At 44.9% G+C, this 12,408-nt stretch overlaps 4 protein-coding genes across 4 annotated transcripts; 2 read left to right on the plus strand and 2 right to left on the minus strand.

Moving 5' to 3' along the window:
- Nucleotides 1-573: 573 nt before the first annotated feature.
- On the minus strand, nucleotides 574-2,915 carry EYB26_000229 (uncharacterized protein; the record flags this gene model as incomplete). The annotated part of the gene is made up of 7 exons (XM_054259546.1): nucleotides 574-816; nucleotides 895-1,172; nucleotides 1,226-1,379; nucleotides 1,446-2,036; nucleotides 2,093-2,351; nucleotides 2,410-2,650; nucleotides 2,738-2,915. 7 exons carry the CDS (start codon nucleotides 2,913-2,915, stop codon nucleotides 574-576), a joined length of 1,944 nt encoding a protein of 647 aa, XP_054115521.1.
- A 1,323-nt stretch (nucleotides 2,916-4,238) lies between these two features.
- On the plus strand, nucleotides 4,239-5,315 carry EYB26_000230 (uncharacterized protein; the record flags this gene model as incomplete). Its single annotated transcript, XM_054259547.1, has 1 exon — nucleotides 4,239-5,315. One exon carries the CDS (start codon nucleotides 4,239-4,241, stop codon nucleotides 5,313-5,315), a length of 1,077 nt encoding a protein of 358 aa, XP_054115522.1.
- A 1,290-nt stretch (nucleotides 5,316-6,605) lies between these two features.
- On the plus strand, nucleotides 6,606-7,649 carry EYB26_000231 (uncharacterized protein; the record flags this gene model as incomplete). The annotated part of the gene is made up of 1 exon (XM_054259548.1): nucleotides 6,606-7,649. The coding sequence occupies one exon, from the start codon at nucleotides 6,606-6,608 to the stop codon at nucleotides 7,647-7,649; it is 1,044 nt and encodes a 347-aa protein (XP_054115523.1).
- A 185-nt stretch (nucleotides 7,650-7,834) lies between these two features.
- Nucleotides 7,835-11,773, minus strand: EYB26_000232 (uncharacterized protein; the record flags this gene model as incomplete). Its single annotated transcript, XM_054259549.1, has 12 exons — nucleotides 7,835-8,532; nucleotides 8,579-10,066; nucleotides 10,117-10,263; nucleotides 10,318-10,416; nucleotides 10,481-10,549; nucleotides 10,595-10,815; nucleotides 10,868-10,919; nucleotides 10,970-11,100; nucleotides 11,161-11,238; nucleotides 11,292-11,430; nucleotides 11,483-11,652; nucleotides 11,736-11,773. The coding sequence occupies 12 exons, from the start codon at nucleotides 11,771-11,773 to the stop codon at nucleotides 7,835-7,837; spliced, it is 3,330 nt and encodes a 1,109-aa protein (XP_054115524.1).
- Between the last annotated feature and the right edge of the window lie 635 nt (nucleotides 11,774-12,408).

Below are 12,408 nucleotides of genomic sequence, written 5' to 3' on the forward strand. Positions count from 1 at the left end.
CGTCAGGTCCCGAACACCTTTCTAAATTGGGTATTTATATGGACGTTCCAGCCAGGCTTTCACATTCAGAAATGTCGGTGGGCACACCGACAAGTTTCTTTGTATGTAGCTATGCACTGTGTATATAGTATGTAGCTGTAGCGGAATGTTCTCTATGTAGCTAGATGTATTTGAGTTTATGAGTTGGGCATGTAAACTCAATCCAGTGGTGAAAAAGGAGGATTGCTGTTTCTAATTCTAACCTTGATACGAGAGAAACAAGTATCGAATGAATTACACTGTCCAATACATGTAATACCGAAACGCCTAGGGTTGGAGACTCTTGACCCCTATGATAGACATCTCCAAGGTTATTTCCGGGGAGCACTACTGGTAAGCAAGCGTCGGTAAGCAAGCGTCAAATTTTCAGTTTCTCCCTATGGTATTGCTTTGACCTCCAAGATGCTCTACAACGAAAACTATAACAAAAAATGTGGCGAGCTGAACAATGCTTTCAAACCGACTCGTGGCTCCATACCGAACAGGAAAAAAGGAAATCGGAGTCAAACCCTAACCTTGTACAGTTTCACCGGACTACGTACGCTTCAAAGCCAGAGCGACCCAACCAAATAACCGGTAAACAGCAATTATCCCAATCAAAGTACCAACCCATTTTCCTGTGCGACCCTCGGCGTATCCGTACTGCTGTAAGACGCCGGAGCCACGAATCTGGCACTGTGATGCAAGGTCGGTTTGGTACATGCATTGGCAGGACGAGCCACAGGAGTAGTTGCGGCGGGAGAATTCGTTTACCATCATGCCTTGGAAAACGTATGCCTATTTTATGTTTGTTAGTCTATTAATAGTTCAATAATATGTGGGGGTAGGTAGGTATGGCTAGGGTTTGACACGTACCTGATAGTCGATGTAGTGGAAAACATATTTCCAGAATGGATTCAAGATGGTTGGTGCAACCAAAAATCCGCCGACACTCATCCATAAACCGTTCGCGAACGCGACCAGAGCTAATGATATGACAAAGATTGGGAAAATGGATGACATGAGTACTACGAGTGACTCTGCAGCGACGAGATCGAGGAATAGCCACATAACCCAAGTAAAGAACGCTATGGCGCTGGGTTGAAAGTTCGAGAGCCAGTACGCGACGATCGAGAAAAGGAGTGAAATCAAGACTATTTCGTGTTAGTATGGGAAATGAAATTCCATTGGAATTGGTCATGCTTACATAGGTAAGGCAGACCGATCAGAAAATTGGCGATTATGAAGGGAGTTGCTCCGTATAGACCATTTGCTCGTTCTTTGACAAACATTGAGCGGTCTTCGAGGTAGGCTGGTACATATGCCACTGCCATAAAGGACATGAAAGCCGAGCCGAAGAACTAGAAGTGTGAATATTAGCGAATAGACCCCTGGAATTTGACCCAAGATGAATCAGTAGAACTTACGATAGCGTTGATAAATGGCTGGATATACTCCTGGGATTCGTGCAGCCGTAGCCATACGGTTCCCATCATGATAGCTAGCCCGAGATACATAGCAATTCGAACACCATATGCAATAACATCCCGATTACTCTTGATGAAAGACCGGTGAAGCAATGCAAACACAATTCTGTAGAAAGCTGGCCGTGAACTTGCAGCATTTTCAGCGAGCAACTTCATCTGCAAATCAGCATTCTTTGCATCAGATGACTGCACTGCTTGCATGTCCATGGTGCGTGCTTGATCAGATTCCTGCCAGCTTTTTTGAATATATTCAAGCCGTTGTATCGCTGTCCTAGTAGGTTGGCTAGAATTACTTTTTTCGCCATATGCGCCGGATTCATCATCGCGCGAAAAGTCTGTGCTGACAATATCAAGAATGAATTCCGCGGGATTGACGTTCATTGGCAAGGAATAGCCGATGCTGGCAAAGTGGTCCCCAACTGTGGCAGTCGGACCATAGTAACATGTTCTTCCTTTGGACAACAGCAGCAACTTGTCGAATAGTTCGAAGGTGGAAGTTGACGGTTGATGGATGCTGGCTATAACGATGAGCTATTCATTCGTGAAACGTTAGCATAGACTTCCATATTTATGGATGCAAGACTTACGTTGTTCCTTCGGGCAAGCTTTTTGAGATACGAAATAACTTCATAACTGGCAGTGGAATCCAAGCCACTTGTGGGTTCATCCATAAACAGGATCTTAGGCGAAGTGATCAATTGACTTGCCACACTAAGTCGACGCTTCTGTCCTCCACTGATGCCCTTTCTGATCGGTGTACCGATGAGAGTTTTTGCTTGTTCCTGAATACCAAAAGCATTCAGCAGTAGTTGGACCCTGTCATTGCGTTCGGATTTTGAAGTAGAACTATACAGAGTTGAATGAGTCGCTGTGGTTTAAAAGTCCTTAGAGACAATTCACATACCTAGCAAGCGAGAGCTCTGCACTGAATTTGAGTGTTTCCTCCACGGTCAGAGACCCAATCAAGGTGTCTTCCTGCTCAACATAGGAACTGATATGTTGAAACAAAGTCGTATCAATATCCGAACCACCAACCAGTACTTGCCCCGAAACTTTGGCCTTTGCGGTAGGGTTGCGGCGAGCGAGGAGGTTTAGCAAGGTGGTCTTGCCACAGCCAGATGGGCCCATAATCGCCATAAGCTCTCCTGTTTGACATAATAAGAATAGATTCCATGATCACCAATTTGTCTCAGCGACTGCCATTGTTTTTCAGAAACGTAATAGCAACGTACCCTTCTCGACACTACCGTTCACATCGCAAATAAGATCCTTTGACTCTTTCGTCTGACGGTCTTTTACAGTGAAAACCAATTTCTGCCATGAGAAATTTGGTACAATATCGTTCAAGAGAAACGCTTGTTCAGTCTTGTTTCCCTCAACATCCCCTGGACCATCTCTTTCGGAACTCATTATGTCAAAGTTGAAAGGTTGCACGTCTCCGACCCGAAGGAAAGTCAAGGTGTGTCGCTTTATCCTGTACTACAAAATAAAAGTTTTACAAGGATCAAGTACAGACATCTCTGCCATAATATAGGCTCTATTTTCAAATAATTTTCTGTAAACCTCTAGGCGACACGACTGCAGATGCAGCCTGAATCTTCTTCGGCTTTTAATTCCAATTCCCAAACAGTAAATTCCATGCACCCTATCATAGCCAGTCCCCGAGTCAGACTCAGCCGAGAAGCCTGCAGGAGACATCTGGCTGACCTTTATTTTGGCTTGCTCGCCCTCGTATTACTCAGCCCAATGGATATGAGAAAAATTACTAAGCTTCTCAGTCAGTCTAAGACCCTTTGAGCTTTACAATGCTAAGAAAGTTGTCGGCGACCATCGTCGGCGATGATGTGGGGCACCCTTGTTTTCCCTGTATCGACGACCTAAAACAAAAAGCCGGGAAATCAGATTGGCCAACGACAGTCGAAGGATATGTAGAATGATAAGGGGGTGTCATACATTTAGACGACAATCTGATTGTCGGTCTGTGCTGACAGTTGCTGTGAACTATGTAACTAAGCGTGAGTTATACCCCGAGAGGATTCAATCTTGCATTCAGCTGTTGGGTTGCAGAGTTTAATACCAGCGATGCATACATATAGTTTGCCCAGAGCGAGCTGAAAGACGTGGTTGTTCATCAGCCATTAACGGTGTTTTTTGAAAAGCAATCTTCGTTTACACATGTAGGGTTGTGTTTTCCTCACTACGTGTGATCGATAAATTGAACTGGTTTCAGCCACGCCTTTTATCAACGAACTCGCGTGATAGTGATATATTCTGATCCACGCAAGGGGTCCGCTGGAAATATGATCAAATGAGAGCATGAGTAAAAGATACCCTAGGAGGATGTGCGTGTTCCAGTCATTTTATCCTTTGATTAGAATAATGTTGGGTACTATGTGCCCTCCGGCGTTGCCCTCCAGGCCATATTAACCCTAATTCCTAACTCCGCGGACCCATCATTCAAAGGCTTCATAAATATCATAGAAAACTGCGGATTCCTAGATCCTGATTAACTAAGTGTATCATCTTCTTGATTAGTTAGTTAAAACAAGCTACCACACTAATGTTAACGCTAACTGATGGATAAGATTTGATCGAATTGCGTCTTATCACGCAATTCTTGACATTGGCTCGTGATCGACTGCAGTGGCAGGTATAAATCCCCACGTTTTCTCACGAGGCAAGTCTAATTCATCTAGAAAATATAGACAGTGTAGCTGAGAATACGAATTCAGAATGCCGGAATTCATTAGCGTCACGTTTCCCAACTCATCGACAGAGATCAATCCAGTTCCGCACGCTGGAATCGACCCTGATTATCTCATTCGATATGCTCGAAATCTGGATGACTATGGCTTCAACTATACCTTAGTGCCCTACGACTCATCTTCATACGATCCGTTTACTATCGGAGCTACAATTCTTGCAGCGACCAAACAAATCAAGGTTATTATAGCACTTCGACCGAATACACTTCCTCCTACCGTTGCCGCCAAAGCACTGGCAACCCTCGATCAACTAGGCGGTGGCCGCGTAGTTGTTCATTTCATCGCTGGAGGCAGCGATGCCGAGCAGGCTAAGGAAGGCGATTTCCTGACCAAAGACCAGCGCTATGCGCGTCTCGAGGACTATATCCGAATTTTACGTCGCGCGTGGGAATCCGCCGAACCATTTGATTGGGACAGCCAGTTTTTCAAATTCACACAGTTCAGTAATAGAGTACGTCCAGTCAATAATACTATCCCGGTATCTGTCGGTGGTTCTTCGGACGAGGCATATAGAATTGGTGGCTCGCTTGGCGATATCTTTGGACTATGGGGTGAGCCTCTTAAGGAGACAAAGGAGCAGATTGATCGCATCTATGCCGAGGCAGAAAAGGCAGGCCGCGTTGATCGGCCTCGCATTTGGGTCACGTTCCGGCCTATCATCGCTGAGACCGATGAGCTTGCCTGGGAAAAGGCACACCACACACTAGATACGCTCACTACCAACCGAGCCAACGGGCAAGGCAAAGTTCCTCCAGTTGCACCGGCTCCGCAGAACGTTGGTTCTCAACGTTTGCTTGAGATTGCTGCTCGCGGAGAGATTCAAGATCGAGCCTTGTGGTACCCTACCGTGACTGCAACGAATGCACGTGGAGCGTCAACAGCATTGGTCGGGTCGCCACAGACTGTCGCTGACTCGATTTTGGATTATATTAAGCTCGGTGCTGATCTCATTTCTATTCGTGGATATGACAATCTAAACGATGCTATCGACTATGGTCGTTATGTGTTGCCCAGAGTCCGGGATGGCCTTAAGGATTTGGCATAGTGGCTAAATAGAGATTTCACACATATAAATCTGCATTACTAGGAGTGCCCAACAGCATCAAACACAAGGAAGCATTGCACTAGCCTAGCTGAGAAATTCGTAGAAATCTATACGGATGTTTTATTGAAGTGACAAGAACATTTTCGTCCAAGCATTCGTACAATGAGTTTATAGATGAAACCACCACTTTTGACTCAAGTAAATAATGACCGAACTGCAATGTACCATCACGATCATTTTGAGACATGCGAATGCACCTGTATTATAAATATGCAGCTGACAGGTGATCTTAAAATTGAGCGGCATGCTTACAGTACAGAAGGCGACGAGTCAACATTAGGGTTAAGAATAATTTCCAAAATAGGAAGTGTTTTCCTTTTTTGAATCGGACCCGCAAAACGCAGAAGCGATCGGAGCACACGGAATTTACATCATTTTGCTGGTACTATCACCCAAATTTCTGAGAAGATATAGTAATATTCGAAAGACTGATTATTTCGAAGAATTATGCATGCTCCATGTCAAACGATTTGAGAGGAAAGGTCATGTTTGGTTTCATCTAGACTCTTCAACTCAGCAAAATCTGCCAGCTAACTCAATACCTCTTCAAATTGTTATCGGACGAGATCGAAAACTCTGTCTTGGTAATCTGCCACATACCATATCAGCGAAGAGCTTATAAACATGACTACTAAATTGATGGTCCGAGATTGAAATTTAAACTCACATGCAACGCCGCTTTTTTTTTCTCTGGATTCAGAATATCCTCCCCAGAAACACCCACACTTCTCCAGATTGGTCTGTGCCTTTTCACACAACCCAAACTCTCTACATGTCTGGTATATTGAAACTAATCTTCAAACTTCACACCATCTTCAACATGGCATGTCGTACAGTTTCGAGCTTACAATATCTCATTACGATCAAGTACAAATACTGCCATGATAGTTATAGATCAATATGGCAACCATCCTTTTGTGGGAATTCTATTGCTTTCATATCAAATGCTATTACCTATATCGGCATTAGGGCTTTAATTTAGGCGAGTTTTCTCTCAGGTCGACATCTACATAGTTGTTACATATTTGTCCTTAATCACACCACCAGAGTGTTACCAGTGAAATAACCCTGGAATGACAATCACCATCAACTTTCTCCCTAGTAAGGCATGTTAGGGCTAGGGTACGGAAGGCTATGGCGGCCACTGAAACAAACGTCCTTGAGACTGAACGAACTTGTAACTGCAATGGCTGCGGTTATCTTTCACATGAACCCTCAAACTGAAACATAATGGCTAACGATCTTTCGAAATGGGAGAACTCATCTTCCCTGTCCTCGTTAGTATCAATAGGAACACATCGACTGTTCGTCTCATTAAGTGGCCCACTTCGCCGTGCTCGACTACAAATCACTTCTTCTGATATCGGCCCTGTTGCGGGGTACAACACCACATGGACCAACGACCCGGTAGTAATCATTTTCCCTGGTGCGGGCGAATCATCCTCCTCCTGGCCCAGAGTACAAGAAAGCGTATCCCACTTCGCACGTATCTTACTATACGACCGAACCGGTCTTGGGAAAAGCGAAAGACGTACAAATACCAACGACAAAGACAATGCAAATCCCAAAGGAGCGGCCATTATCGCAGCAGAGGAGCTGTGCTTACTTCTTGATGCGATTCGTATCTCTGGTCCATACGTGCTCGTCGCGCATTCATATGGAGCCATTGTTGCGCGAGAATTTCTGCATTCGAGATCCAGCCAGGTAGCTGGTATGGTCCTTGCGGAAGCCTCTACGGAGCGACAACCGGAGTATTTCCGTCTACCGGATCCAAATATGATGGCTGTTATGGGCAGTCTCAAGTTCTCCGCTGTCACTGCGTTGAGAACAAATGCACAGATGTCGCCGGATGAATGGAGGACGAGAGCGATTGAAATGGGTCAAAGTGCGCCGGCGATAGAGGCAGAGGTTGCCGGCTATAGAACAGTATGCAGGCAACTAAGCGAAAATAATCAGTTCAATGACCGAGTACTAGGCAACAAGCCTTTGGGCGTGATTAAATGCCAGTCATTCCGGGATTATGAGAAGCTATATGAGGCTGGCGTGGAGGCTGGAAATGGTACAGTTGAGCAGCGTCAATCATTTCGGGATCTGTTGGATAGATGGGATGCCTATTCCGAGGAGTTGCAGCGCGAGCAACTACAACTTTCGTCGAATGTTCGGTGGATGGAGGTTTCTGGGTGCGGACATAATATCAATATTCTACGGCCTGAAGTGATAGTGCAGGAGATACAATGGGTTCTTGGGAGGAGGAAGGATGATTTACGATTCTGATTCATATATAGTACTTCATGTTTAAGGAAGTTGTATATGAGATACCAATAAGTCGCAAAAAGGGGCGGTTGGAGGGAGTAAAGATCGTCATCTAAAAGCTTTGTTGTTCACTAATGTGAACTTTTAATCACAAATGTATTATGAAATAAGTATCATGAAAGAAAAAGTAACATCAACAATCCATATTATATCCACCCAACAATATATAAAAATGCTTCACCCATATATCCATTCATCATCAAACCCTGTGCAAACTCAATAAGTTTCAAGTCCGGAACGTCCAGACCCTCAAAATATTCTTTCTCTCCACCACCACTACGAGCTCGCACTCTTTTCTCCACAAGATTCTTCATCATCTGCTCTCCGGGCGCTACAACTAGATATATAGCAGCAGATTGTTCCATTGGTGCGATTGATACTGACTCTTGTTGTGCTGGGGTGAGCCATTGGTAGCCACTAAGTGTAGAAGGTATCATATTTGAGGGCTTTTTGCCTGCGGATATCGAGACTGATGCAGATGCTGACAGGGAGACTTGATTGGATCCCGACTCGGATAAATTACCGATAATTGTATATCTTATATCGGCTTCTGGAGAGAATACAAGAAGGGTATTGACGTTGGAACTCAATTTCATGCGGAAAGTTGTGAAGTTTCGCGGATCAAGGTAGACGGTATGACTCGCTGTTATGCTTGGAGGTGTAGTGCCTCTCTCGGCAGGGAGAATCATGTTCAGTGCATCGTTTTGTACAGCTGGTGGACATCGTGGGGTTATTGCGACCGATCTAGATTCGCGAAGAGTCACTGATGGAATGCAGGACAATTTGTGTTTCAAGCGGACTTTATCGTGACAAGCTGGGCTACAGAAACGGACAATATGGCAAGCTTGGAGGGTCAGCCGCATTCATTTGGATTGAGAATGTAAACTCACTGTTACATAAAGACTTGGTCTTTGATTGACAAGATGTGCAAGGTCCATCTTCGAACATCTCCCATGCGCGTCTCTCAGCGGTCAAAACTTCACGTCGATGAATCAAATCTGTTACCCGGCTCCTGGCATATTCCATACGAGACCGTGATGGATGGTCTGATGGCGTTCTGTGCGCCGACTGTAAAAGTTGTCCATAATTCTTGATAGCCTCATCGAAGTGTCCCAAATGCTCCAGAGCTACGCACAAAGCGCTTAGTGCATCAAAGAACTCCAGGGAGTCCAATTCTTTAGCACCACTAGTCTCGTCTAACAAGGACAAGAACACTTCACATGCGTCTCGATTCAGACCGCTATCCATATAAGCTCGCCCTAATGTTTGAAGCACGCGAAAACTTTCAGCAGATCGGGATTGTCGATAGTGATCAAGAATCAATTTGACATCCACCGGGAAATCAAAGTTCCCAGATTCTTCGAGATACCTGATGGTCGTATTTCGCGTCAAGGGGTTATCATATCCAATCACACTTTTGCAGTGTGGAAGCATCTTTATAGACACGGTGAGCGATTGTTCATTTAATCCAAGCTTTTGGTATAGAATCGATAAGTGACTCATGGCAACCAATGTGCTCTCGTTCTGAAGACCGAAGACGGTTTCAAAGGCCGGAACAGCATCCTCGAGGAGTTGTAGAGCCGATTCAAAGTCGCCTAGGTTCGTTTTGATGCTCGCTAACTCCAGCATGGAATTCAGAGTTTCTGGATCATTGTGTCCTAGTACCCTTAATCGACCAGCCAGTACTCTCTCGTAAAGAGCTGATGCTTCGGTGGCATATCCATCCTTCTCGCACAGTTTAGCAATGTCGTTCAGTAGAACATAGATGACGTTCTGATCACGTCCATATATCCTTCGATATATCGCCAAAGCTTTGAGGAAGTAATACTCTGACTCTCCAGCTGCCCCAAGAGAACTATACATAGAACCCAATCGGTGGTAGATGCCAGATCTGATCCGCAGATTGACGTCCAACGCCGGATGCCTACTGAGAATGTCCAAAATCTCCTTGTATGCTAGAATGGCATCTCTCGGGTTTTCGCCTTCCAGATCCGTCTCAGCACCAAATTGTAATGAAGTAATCCGCGATTTGATTGATGCAAGCGACGTATCTGCAGAAACCACAGAGTAAACATGGGCTATTTGTTCCATCTGCAGCACGCGACGTCGCCCAGACTTGTCTTCGACAATAGCTCCATCAGCCGATATTCGCACGTGGATAAACGGATTACTATCACTGCCACTGGTTTCTTCTAGATGCGGTGATCCAATATATATGGCCTTCTCCGATAGTTCAAGGAACCCGTTGCTGGTGCGACTCTCACTCCTCGCTGTCTCTCTGCTTTTCTCAGGTTTCGATACAAAAGAGAATCGTATGGAATTTTCCTTTTTCCTCAATTTACGAGGCTGGTCTGCTGACGAATCTGATCTGGACAGTCCTGGTCACGTAAGCAGGCAATAGCGGAATTATGGGTAACTCTCCACTCACTTTTTGGTAATCTCAAGCCAAGGACAGATTTGAGTAGAGACATCCGACGGGGAACGATGGCGGCTTTATCTTCATCAAGAGATGACTTTTCCATGTCCGAAAGGCTTTCTTTCTCATTACACGTTGGCGAATCGAGGCATTTTTCATCTACTGATATGTCAATCGTGGCGTACTATGGGAGTGTCGTACCGATCACAATACCATTATCTCTCATATCTAGCCATGTCGTGAATTGAGTGATGGGAAAGTTAACCACGGAAAGAGCTTCCACGTCTTGTAATTTGCCTTCCGCGGCATGAACTAACTTCATGTTAGCTTTTTCCACGACCTAGAATGAGGGTAAGTTCTAGGATTGAATGATTACCTCTTTCCATATCTTCAGGAAGAAAGAAAGCCATAGCCACAATTTCTCCCTCCTCGCCTTTTCCAGCTTCTAGTTCAATTAGTCCCGTTCTAGTATGGACATCAATGTACGTACTCTTCGAAGACCAAGCATCAAGCAATCGTTGAGACTTCCGCTTGTGCACCCTCCTCATAGCGTTTTCAGTGGGGCTTAATGGAATTGATATCGAACCTCCGTGAGTTATCTGCGCATGACTGGAAGCTCTTCGGTGGCTGGATTTGTTGGAGTTCACCTCCTTTCGAGTTTGTCGGAATTCCATATCGTCATGGTAGTCATAGTGTAATCGTAATTCGTATCTATACATGTTCAGCTTCTGTTGCCAATGCAAGCCCACTTTGAGGAACGCACGGCGTGTCGCATTTCTGACCACATTGGACACATATGAGGTCGTGTGTTTGATCTAATAAGTGTCAGGCACTCAGTTGTATTCCTAAGAATTTGCAGACATACGTAGGTTCTCATGGGCCTCTTTCGCTTCGTCACTCGGAAATACATCTTTGCACTTATTGCAAGGCACTCTGAGCGGATAGCCTTCCAAGGGGATCAATCTCTTCTCGATTCTATAGCCTTTATTGATGAGGCTGTGAGATGTCACTTAATATCAGCTCCATCTGGCCATCTTCGATGCATCGTCTGCTTACTTATCTCTCATCATGATATGGACCACGATTGCTGCACCATGACAGAATTTTGAGAAGCGATGATTATCCAACTCGGCACTATTTTTAATCAGATTGACCATGGTATTCGCGCATCTTGGATGAGTATTCACCTTGACGAAAATATCGCATCGCAGTCAGCACAAGAAACATCCTTGAGTTCTACTGTATAAACGTCTTTATTGGGTCTGGGCGGAAATTTTCGCAGAACGTCTTGGAAATGTCTGATATCTGCACTCGCTTGATCGTAGTCTGACTCCCCAATCAGTGGCCCGCGAATCCATATGTGAAGGATTGTGCATACTCTTTCCTCCCAAAACATTCCAATGTGATATTAAAGTTGATGCTTGTAAAACAGATCTTCGCGGCCCCTCCAAAGTGTTCGCCTGGAGAAATGCTCCTAGTTCCGTCTTCGGGTTTTGGATCTCTCGCTGTCGGTCACTATGAGACTGGGTATGTATGTCGAACTCGTTCCTGCATTGACTTTGGTCAGACCAAAAAGATCGGACATTACAATAAAGAATGCAGATTTTAGAGAAAGAAAACGCGGACCTTACCTATCAAAGAAACGTTTGGGGCAGTGCTGGCATTGCATGATGTTGAAATATGGTTGTGCATTACACAAGTGCTTTAGAAAGAGGAATCACCTCAGAAATATTCTCAGCAATAGGCTGCTCTTTACTTTAAAAAGCTCTTAGCTAAACTCCTTGGACTCCCCCCTTTTATCATAACACGGAGATGTTAGGATTTTCCGCGAGGGTTCGCGTTTATCTATTCAAAGGTTGCGTTGAAAGAGTCGACCCAAAGAAACAATTGGTAATGCTCCGGTCCGTCGTCCCTCGCATTGTCTTTAACACTATTAGCCATGACAAGTAGCGTTAAAGGATGTCGCTCAGCAAGAAATCAGTCGAAGGTCAAAGCTTAGCTGCAGGCCCAACCAGGTAAGAAGCGTCCATGCGTAAGCGACATACAAGAATCGTCAAAATGCATGGATTCAATTCGTCAGTGCCCTGAGTACGAGATGCAGACATGTGGCTCCATCTGAAAATCTAGCAATGAATATATCAAGTGGAGAAGATGGGGGAAAGATTTCCTGTACAAATAAAGTTGATGACTCCGACTCCTTGCATCTGCGTAACTACCGGTACTCCACACTCGAATAGCGGTATCCGATTATCCTGGGAACCAAAGATAACACATCACATTTGCGCCTGCTATGACTTTATCCCA

Source organism: Talaromyces marneffei, chromosome 1 (assembly GCF_009556855.1).
Source record: "Talaromyces marneffei chromosome 1, complete sequence".
Taxonomy (NCBI): domain Eukaryota; kingdom Fungi; phylum Ascomycota; class Eurotiomycetes; order Eurotiales; family Trichocomaceae; genus Talaromyces; species Talaromyces marneffei.